The sequence below is a fragment of the Convolutriloba macropyga genome, chromosome 2 (genome assembly GCF_964194025.1).
Source record: "Convolutriloba macropyga chromosome 2, txConMacr16.3, whole genome shotgun sequence".
Taxonomy (NCBI): domain Eukaryota; kingdom Metazoa; phylum Xenacoelomorpha; order Acoela; family Convolutidae; genus Convolutriloba; species Convolutriloba macropyga.
The window spans coordinates 83,121,091-83,131,759 of record NC_134469.1 but is presented as its reverse complement, the minus strand read 5'-3'; the positions used below and the strand labels follow the sequence as shown (position 1 = coordinate 83,131,759).

The 10,669-nt window shown below is 38.6% G+C and overlaps 1 protein-coding gene across 1 annotated transcript; it reads right to left on the bottom strand.

The window, feature by feature from the left end:
• Positions 1–1,064: 1,064 nt before the first annotated feature.
• On the bottom strand, positions 1,065–3,254 carry LOC142335028 (uncharacterized). Its single transcript, XM_075383357.1, has one exon. It carries the CDS (start codon positions 3,252–3,254, stop codon positions 1,065–1,067), a length of 2,190 nt encoding a protein of 729 aa, XP_075239472.1.
• Between the last annotated feature and the right edge of the window lie 7,415 nt (positions 3,255–10,669).

Genomic DNA, 10,669 nt, shown 5'->3' with positions numbered 1-10,669 from the left:
TTCGTTGCAAAGAAATATCCGACATCGTTTTTCATCATTTTTCTAATTGCTGATGAGTACCATTTCCAAGCTAAAGTGTTTGAGTTAAACCTCAGTAGTTTTCTAATCTGTGTATGTTTTGAACCAAGATTTCAAAACAACAATTATGCTTAAATAGAACAGAATACAGCTGAATTCAAACAGCGTGCTAGCTCATCTTTTATAAATTGAGCATTAGAGAACTATAAGTTTCATCGAAGCCAGCTGCCATCGTTTGAAGTAACAAAATCGCTGAACAAATTTATTTTTGGGAAACATAATATGACATGCACTCCTCTGTTCTATTTGCTCTGACATTTTTTGTCATTTATTCTTGGAAAAAATGCAGCTGTGAAACTACTTCGAGGTTAGAGTTTATTTCATAATTCTCTTCTTCAAAAATTTTTTTAGGGAGGGTTATTTTTTGAGATTCAGAATTTTGCAAAATTTGTTTGAAAATCGTTCTAAAATTTTTCTGCAGAAGATAATCGGTTGACTGCAATTAGACCGAATTTCTACTGAAATTCCTCCGTGCAGTTTGCTGACTCAGTGGCCTCCTAATTGTACTGACTGTTTGAAATTTGATGCTCATTTCATTCCATTGTTGCCCACTAAGTAATCTTAACATACACTTTTTAACTTCGTAATTTTATTATAAAAAGACCAAGACTAACAATGAAAACTGACTACTTCAAAGAGGCAATTCTAAAGCTCTTTGTAGTGAAAACATATTTCTAGCATTGAAAAGGTCAAATTCAGATGTTTTGTTTCCATGTTTTTTGGTAACTGACAGTTAGCAATGTGGGACATAAAGTCAAGTTTTTTGCGGCAAATCATCTTAACTTCCGTAATTAGCCCTCTTGAAGTTGCATCCGCAACATGCTCCACGGGGGCAACAGGAATAAGAGGGTAAACCACGAATAAATCCACCAAATAAAATATTGTTTCCAATTCCAGTTAGAATCCATAAACCCAAATTAATTTGAATAAAACTATATGCAACCCAATTTGCCTAAAACCGGAGCGCAAAAAATATTAACAAAAAGCTAATCAGCGAAAACACGGGCGAGACCGGACACGGGGCGGACGAAGGTGCCGTAAGCCGTTTTCACTTTAACTACTCTGTTGTTACCATCTCGTCCAGGGAACACTTCTTCTACTCTTCCCAGAGGCCAAATACCACGTGGGGTGAAGTCTTTCAGGACCCACACCACATCGTTGACTTTGAGTGAATTCCCGTCGTTTTCGGTCCATTTTGGTCGCTTTATCAAGGTCGGTAGGTATTCCCGGACCAGTCTCCTCCAGATGTGGTTGAGGAATTGTTGAACATTCTTCCAAGACTTCATGTTAGCTGGCTTGGTTGACGGAAAGATACCAGGGGGAAGAGAGTTGTAAGGACGCTGAATTAGAAAATGGTTTGGCGTCAATGGTTCTTCGTTTTCCATGGCGTCCGACACGTTTGTAAGTGGTCTGGAGTTCATCATAGCTTCTGCTTCAACCATGATTGTGTGGAAAACGTCAAAAGTAAACTTTCTTGACCCTAGAATGATCAAGAGCGTCCGCTTGACACTCTGGATCAGCCGCTCCCAAGCGCCGCCAAAATGAGGGCCATAAGATGGGTTGAAGTGCCACTTGGTGTTCTGTGCTGCGAGTGCTTTGTGAATTTTGTCCTTGTCGAGGTCATTCAGACACCTTTTGAGTTCTTCTTTGGCACCAACAAAAGTCTTACAGTTGTCACTGTACAAATCAGCGGGCTGACATCTTCGCGAAGTGAAGCGGCGGTAGGCGTTCAGAAAAGTGTCTGTATTCAAATCTGGACAGGTTTCCAAGTGAACAGCTTGCGTTACCAGACAAGTAAAGATGAGGCCGTAGTTTTTCTGAAGCTTATCTTTTTCTTCCTCAATGTAAAATGGGCCGAAAAAGTCTAATCCGCAGTTGGCAAATGTAAATTGTTTGTTTTCAGTCGGGAAGCGGCAATCAGGTAGCGGTGCCATAAAAGTCTCAATTCTTTGCGGTGCGAAACGTCGACAAAGGAAGCATTTGTATCTAATGCTCTGCAGTGTTCTGCGGAGACCAATTACGTAGTACCTTTGCTGTACAAATGCTTTAGTGGCTTCTGTTCCCTGATGCACACAGATGCGATGGGCATGCTCGAGGTATAAACGACAAATGTGATCTTTTGAATGAAGTAGTATTGGCCGCTTGGCCAACTCGAGTTCACTGGGAGCAAAAATTAGCCTTCCACAGACGCGTAATATACCGTTCTTATCAAGCATTGGGTTTAACGACCTGTGTTTGAATTTCGGGTCCAGTTTACGGCTACCTTTTAGCAACTCGATGACGGTTGGGAAGCTATTGACTTGCGACAATTGTATCAAGTAAGATTTTGATAATTCAATGTCTTCAACAGTGTATTGATGGTGACTGTCACGCTGTCTCTTCGCTCTGTAGATCAGATTGAAAACAGTAGCTATCGTTAGCAAAATTTTTGTCCAAGTTGAAAACTGTTTAGGGTCGAGTACTGGTGTCTTGGTTCTTAATGCAGATCGTGTTGTTGCTGCACAAATCGGCATTTGCTTTGTAGGTCTACAAAAGACATCATTTGAGGAGAGAAAGTCTGGCGGCTTAAACCATTTTGCTTCAATTTCCTTGGGTTCTAAACCACAAGTACCATGATCAGCTGGGTTTAAGTTTGTCGCAATATGATTCCAATTGTCAGGTTTGCTTTTTACTTTTATTTCTGCAATGCGATTAGCAACAAAAACTGGTTGCTTCTTGGAAGAACCAATCCAGTCAAGGACAACTTGACTATCCGTCCAATAAAAAACATTGCTGATTTCAACAGAGAGTTCATGTCTAACAAAATTCAGGAGTCGAACACCTGTGACAGATGCCTCTAGTTCCAACTTTGGAACGCTCAACTGTTTTACGGGCGCTACTTTGCATTTCCCGATCACGAATGCAGTTTGTACTTCGTTGCTGGTCTTATTCAAGCTCCTGAGGTAGACAACAGCACACGTTGCAACAATCGATGCATCAACAAAAACATGTAACTGGTTCTCTGTCTCCGGTAGATTCTGTGTTGTCATCTGTCGTGGAACTTCAAGTTGAGGAATAGAGTGATAACTGTTAAGGAGCTTTTGTAAGGGATGTAGAAGTTCAATTGGCAGTGGCTCGTCCCATTTTCTACCTAACTTCCAAAGTTGCTGAAGAAGAATTTTGAACTTTATTGTCATTGGGCCAAGAAACCCAATTGGGTCAAAAATTGATGACACCAGACTGAAAAGTTACCGTTGAGTATATTGTTCAGCTTCTTTAGGGAATTCTCCGAGGGATTTCATGAAAAAAAGTATCTTTTTCAAGGTTCCATTTTTGTCCGAGGACTCTTGTTTCACTCTTGGGCTCCTCGAGGTCTTCTGGAGTAATACACTGAAGAGCCTGTTGATGGTTTGACAGGAATTTTGTGAGGCGGAAACCACCGGCTCTCAGGCAGTTCTTTACTTCAAATGCAGTCGCGTTGGCATTTTCAGGAGAGTCGAAGGACTGGATGTAGTCATCCATATAAAAGTAAGACTTTATAGCGCTCTGTGCTTTTGGATATGTCTCGACGTTGTCCTCTGCGCATCTGTTTAAGACAAAAATTGCACAAGATGGTGAGCAAGTTGCACCGAAAATCAATCTGGTAAATTGAAACTGTCGCACATAATTGTCAATAGACCATAGAAAACGTAGTGCAGATTGATCTTCATTTCGGATGCCGATTTGCATGAACATTCCTTCAATGTCTGCCAAAATAGCAATAGGTTTTTCACGAAATCTGACCAAAATTCCTATTAGACTGTTTAAGAGGTCTGGTCCTGTTAGAAGATTGGAATTTAGTGACTCGCCTTTGAATTTTGACGCTGCATTGGCGACACGACGCACTTTGTTTGGTTTGTTTGCGTTTTGAACAGGGTGATGCGGCAAGTACCATATTTTCTCAGGGGGTGGGTCTGTCATTTCCACTGGCTTGACGTTATTTTTCTCGAGATCTGTGACAAGAGTCAGTTGGTACATATCATTTAGTTTTGGATCATTATTAAGTCGTTTGTTCAAACTGTTTAGCTGATTGAGGGCAGAAAAATAGTTATTTTGAAGATTGGCAGGTACTTTCCATGGAAGACCAATTTCATACCTTTCGCCTGTGTGGTTGATAGTACTCTCAAGTATTCGAATTGCAGACTTTTCATCTTCAGTGATAGTATTATCTTCTTTTCTGGTACCATCGTTCTCTATCGACCAAAATTCTTGTATCAAATTGTCCAAGGTTTGTTCTGGACTTTTCCGACAGACATGGTATACAAATAGTTTCGATTTGTTAGAAGATTTTGAAGAGCGGCTTCCTAGTGTGTTCAGGTACTCTCCTGCAAGTGTCCATCCAAGCTTTGTCTTTACTCCAAAGGGGCGGATTTCGGTGCCTTGAATTACTTCAGTAGGATGCGTAAAGGCAAAAGCATTGACACCAAGGAGTGCTCCAATCTTACCTTCGGCAATGTCTGGGAAATATATGTGTCGAAGTTCATTGAAAGCATCGCAAACATAGTTTAGCTCAGTGACATTGGCTGCATTAACGTTTAATGTAGGGGTGCTGTAGGCTCTGGATATTTGGAACTTTTCATCAAACTGATTGAAAGGGCAAACTGTTATTGGTTGCTTTATTTTTGATAGGGGCATTTCGTAATCAACGCTTAGATATTGAACAGTAGTTGAAGATTGATATTCGCGTGTGAGTTCCAGATAGTCAGAAACAGCATCTAATAAAAACGTAAACTGACTGCCGGGGTCAATGAGAGCATACGTGTCGAATACTTTATCTTCTTTGATAAAGGATACTGGCAGCAGCTGTAACTGCTCAAACCAATCTTTCGGTGTACTGGATATTTGGTTGACATTGAAATTTTGGCTGGTAGAAGGTCCATTCAAATTCGCACGTTTTGATGACTGTTGATTATCATTATTTCCAAAATTTTTTCCGTACCTGAGATTGCCTTTGGGTGTGAATTTTGTTGTTTTATTCTGAGTTGCTTCAATACTTTTTTGCGTTTGTGAGTTGTTGTCGTCTTTCGATGAACAATTTTGTTGACCTGAGGATTTAGTTTGCTGTTGGACGTTGCTGGTAGTAAAAGCGGCATGTGTTCTGTTGAATTGTTTAGCTGGATTATGTAGTGTTGTATGGTGAAAACCATTACACACTTGACAACGCTTCGAGGAGGGACAAGTGTCTCTGCGATGTTGATTACTTAAACAGTTTGTACACAAGTTATTTTTCTGGATAGTTTGAAATCGACCTTCAGCGGACAATTTATGGTAGTCTGAACAAGTTGCAACAAAATGCGGTTTGTGACATTGAACACAATTTGTGTGCTTGTTTGCAAACTGTTGCTCATTTTTCGAGCCGTTGTGATTAACCTTTCGTTGATCTAAATCGTTCCTTTGAGACTGTCTTGCAGTTGTTTGCTGAAACTGTTCTTGAACCGATTGTTGTGCTGTCACAGCAGGATAATTACCGTTTTTGTTGTGAGTGAAGGTACTGGTTCTATTTTCCTGGTTTACTTTGTCATAAACCCTTGCTTGAACATCAAGCCATTTTTGAAACTCAACAAAGGTAGTTGTTGTAACATTCTCTGTCAGGGTGTATTCAGTCCATTTAAGAAGCAAGTTGTGGGGAATTTTTTCCTTCGCTTTCCTCAATAAAGTAGACGATTGAAGGTCGGCTTGAAAACCTAGGTTCTGAAAAGCCTGGACAAGTCTCTTTAGAAATGAAGAGAATGCTATGAAGGATTGCTTATTGTAAGAACTATTACATTTCCAGCACTCTAATTGGTTGATAAAAGCGTTGACAACAACTGAAGGGTCACCAAAGCGGCTCATTATCTCGTTGAGGGCTGTCTTATAATAGGATGGATCACAAGAGTAAGCATGTATCAGATCTTTTGCCTTACCCGATACTGAATTCTGTAGGTAGGTTATTCTGTGGGTGTCAGTAATTGAAATGTTATTGTGAACCATTGAGAAAAAATTATTTATCCACTCGTGATAGTGCATGGGGTTACCATTAAAGTTTTGCAATTTTAATGGCGGCAATTTGATTGAGCATTTTAGGTCAACAAATGTTGGCTGAAGTTCATTATTGGTCATTGCGGGGACAAATTGTCCAGCTGTAGCAAACACTGGAGCCTGATGCTGCCTTACGCTTGAAGTTGGCAAGATGTTAGTTGGATAAAGATTAGGTAGAGGTGGAGGTCGCAAGTGCGAAATTTCGTCGTTTGATTGACTTTGATTTACAGCGGGTTCAGTTGCCATGTTCTTGATGGCTAAAGGATATGATAAATAAGCGTTTGTGTTGTTCTGACCAATATCCACCATACTGGTTTGAGTAGCCGGATTGAGGCTATTGACTGGTTTGTTCGCTTCTTGAGCGGTTGTGGAATGCGTTGTAAGAAGTTGTAGATCGCTCTGCACTGACTGGATGTTTGCTTGCGCTGGGGTAGTAGATGGGTAAACAGGAGGCCTTTGAACTGCTAAACCCTGAATTGGGAAGCTGTTTGTCAAGGTTGTGTTTTTTACAGGTTCATTGGGACCGATGTTGAAAGAACTGACACGTTGCACAAAACTGTTTTCAGGCTTTTGAGGTTTGAGTTGAACATCTTGTTCTTTTGAAAAACAATAGCTCTGGACGTCCGAAACTACGTTTGCAGCTGTTGTTGGTTGTAGATTGTTTGTGAAACAATAATGCATAGGCCGAACGTAGTTTTGTTTAGATGAGTGAGGGTTTTGATCTATTGTCAAGTATTCAGGTCCATGATTAAGAGGTTTGCCACTAATTGCTTTGCCAAGGAATGGGTTTCCACATTCATCTTGAAGGTTTGGACAAGGTACGTTGACGTTTCGGAAGCCTCTCTGACTTTCAGGGGTCAGAGATAAACTGAAACGGTTAACAAACTGCTTTTGTTTGGATTGAGAACCGTTGAATTCTAAATCCTTTGCCGTTAGAAAATTGGGTTCTTGGTTCAACTGGTGATCCAAGTCTGACATGTTGAGGGGCGGCAAAATTAAGGTTTCTTGCTGCTGACTAGCATTGGGTTGTTCTTGGGTGTTTGATGCCATTGGATAATAATGACTAGCATGATGTGTTGAGTTGGAGTCAACAAACTGGTTTCTGTTCTGTTGATGGAAATTTTGTTGTTGTTTTATCAAATGGCTAATAAGAGGATCCTGGATTTGCTGGTTGTTCAGGAACATTGAAGGCTTGACTGGTCTTGGAGGAATGGGCGGTGGATTAATGAAGACTGTTGTGTCGTTCGGTTGTGAACTGGCTGCTTGCTCGACAAATGTTTCTTCAGTGATAACATTACGTGTTGGTGTTGATCGTTCTGAATCCAGTCGTCGGCTGCTTGGGCGAGAGGGAATTGTGACGTCATCGCGAAATCTTGTTGAGGACTGGCTTAAAAGACCATCATCGTCCAATGTGTCAACTTCCAGTTCGGATTGCTGCAGTCTGGATGTTAAGGCTTTCTGTCTGTCGAGAATCGAAGTTGCTGTACTCTGGTGAAGCTTCGCCCTCAACACTGCTTCTGTCTTCTTGTCCAATTCTGTTTGCAGCGTTTTGGCTCTGCTTATCAGTAGATTTAGTGATCGGAAGCTCTTTCTATCGTTTATTGCCTTCTGTAACAAATCAAGCTGGCTTCTCAAAGAACTTTCCGTTGATTTAAACATGTTTACTGCAAACTGACACTCGTCGTTGTTCCTTTGCGACATCGTTGATCTCTGTTGTTGTTGTTGTTATGCTTGTCTTTCCGGTTAAAATGAAAACGGCTAAAAACCGGAGCGACGACTTTTTGATGTCAAAATCTAATTTCGCTAATCAGCCAAAATATTTCCTATAAAATTTCAGCGACGCAACTTTTTTCAAAAACAAGGATCCTAATGTTGTGATGGTGCTAATTATAGTAGATTTTATATGCTAAAAAGAGAAAAAAAAACTCGTTCGCATGTTTATCGCTTTTTTTAACAGGACCAAATAACTGCTACGAATAGATTTTCTTTTTTTTTTGTTTTCAAATGGTTTTTTTTTCTCGGACTATGACTGTAAACTTTAGTTTGTGCTTTCTCCCTGAATGTAAGCAAAAAAACAATTAGTTCTGCTGTTTTACTTTTACGAGAAGCCCAAAAGGAGGTTGCTGAAAAAAAATTATACTATAGCTTTTCTTTTTTGCGGAGCGACTAGGCAACGAGGGTTACAAGAAAAAACGTTGGTTGTTGAGTTGTCTCTGTGTTGATTTAGGAAAACCCACTAAGGACTTTACTGTGTAGAACTGCTTGAGGTGCTTGAGAGATGTTTTGCTCTTCTTGAAATAATTGAAATCTTCTAAATGGGGTGACTGCTGATACCAAAAAGAAATGGCTTCTCATTTTACAATGGTGACTTCTGAAACCAGTAAAAATTATCGATTTCTTCTCGGTAACTATTGGAACCGTGCAAAATTTGTTCTTCTGATTGGTGACTACTGAGACCAGCAGGGGAATAGGGACTTCTTCTCGGTGACGTTTGTGACCGCGGACAAGGAAAAAAAATAAACGGTTCTTAAAGATAACAGGGGAAAACTTTTTGAGTTTGTTTCTTTTTTTTTTGCTGAAGGCTATATTTTATATATATCGTTTTGCAAATCTTTTGAAAAATCAGCATTTTTTTCTAGCTGGGAAATTGTTTTATGTGTTTTGCTTTCTTTATCGGAGGTGTTCTTGGGATTTTGTAATAAGAGTTTTCTATTTTTAAAGAAACCTGTTTCGAACTTTTTTCTGTAACTATTATTGATTCCAGACTCCGATTATAATATATTCGAAAAGAAAAATTGAGACAGTTTCAAAATCTTACTCAAAAAATGAGTTAGACTGTTTGATTTACAATTTAGGTTTTTTTTTTTGGCTTCAGAAAAAATTTTAAAAATTCCTGATCTTTCTTGTTTTTTTTATGAGATCCCAGTGTACTATATCGACTAAATTAACTTTCTGGCTACTGCAGAACTATCTCACAAAGATAGTTTAAGAGCTTATTTTGTGAATTAATAGGGTATTGGGGTCAGAAAATTGAAATGGGTTCTTTGATTTTTCTGATTTCAGAAAAATTTTCTGACAATTCTCGTTTTTGATGACTCAGTATACTATATCGACCAAAATAGCTTTCTGGCTACTGTAAAACTAACTCACAAAAATAGTTTAAGAGTTTATTTTGTGAATCAATAAGATAGGGGGTCAGAAAATCAAAATGGGTTTTTTGATTTTTCTGATTTCAGAAAAAATTTTCTGACAATTCTCGTTTTTGATGACTCAGTATGCTATATCGACCAAAATAGCTTTCTGGCTACTGCTAAACTAACTCACAAAGATAGTTTAAGAGTTTGTTTTGTGAATCAATAAGATAGGGGGTCAGAAAGTCAAAATGGGTTTTTTGATTTTTCTGATTTCAGTAAAAATTTTCTGACAATTCTCGTGTTTGATGACTCAGTATGCTATATCGACCAAAATAGCTTTCTGGCTACTGCTAAACTAACTCACAAAGATAGTTTAAGAGTTTATTTTGTGAATCAATAAGATAGGGGGTCAGAAAATCAAAATGGGTTTTTTGATTTTTCTGGTTTCAGAAAAAACTTTCTGACAGTTCTCGTTTTTGATGACTCAGTATACTATATCGACCAAAATAGCTTTCTGGCTACTGCTAAACTAACTCACAAAGATAGTTTAAGAGTTTATTTTGTGAATCAATAAAATAGGGGGTCAGAAAATCAAAATGGGTTTTTTGATTTTTCTGGTTTCAGAAAAAACTTTCTGACAGTTCTCGTTTTTGATGACTCAGTATACTATATCGACCAAAATAGCTTTCTGGCTACTGTAAAACTAACTCACAAAGATAGTTTAAGAGTATATTTTGTGAATTAATAAGATAGGGGGTCAGAAAATCAAAATGGGTTTTTTGATTTTTCTGGTTTCAGAAAAAACTTTCTGACAGTTCTCGTTTTTGATGACTCAGTATACTATATCGACCAAAATAGCTTTCTGGCTACTGTAAAACTAACTCACAAAGATAGTTTAAGAGTTTATTTTGTGAATCAATAAGATATGGGGTCAGAAAATCAACATGGGTTTTTTGATTTTTTCTGACTTCAGAAAAAACTTTCGTACAATTCTTGTTTTTGAGACTCCAGTATGATATATCGACTAGAATGGCCTTCTCGCTATTTGAAAACTAGCTCAAAAAAATAGTTCGAAGGCTTTTTTGGTATTTCATTAGAAAATGCAATCAGAAAATCGAAATGGGTTTTTTTATTTTTCTGATTTTGCGACCATTTTTCTGACTTTTGGCCTTTTTCTCACCAAATTTTTCTTTCAAAGTAGTTAAATTGTTTTTACTTGCTATTAGAATAATAAAATTAGTCACAGTTTATCCATCGAGGTGCTATATTAACAGAAAACAGGTTTTTGGGGGACAAATTTCAATTTTTTGTTGGCTTTTTGTCGAAAAAATTAAAGATTTTTGGCTCGATCTAACAGGACATCAGAGGTGGCGTCTGAGACCTCGGGCGGACTTCTGCTGGTGACGTCTGAAACCAGTAAA

Bases quoted from the DNA above. Each gene is read 5' to 3' on its own strand.
- LOC142335028 (XM_075383357.1), bottom strand. From the start codon at position 3,254: ATGACAATAAAGTTCAAAATTCTTCTTCAGCAACTTTGGAAGTTAGGT.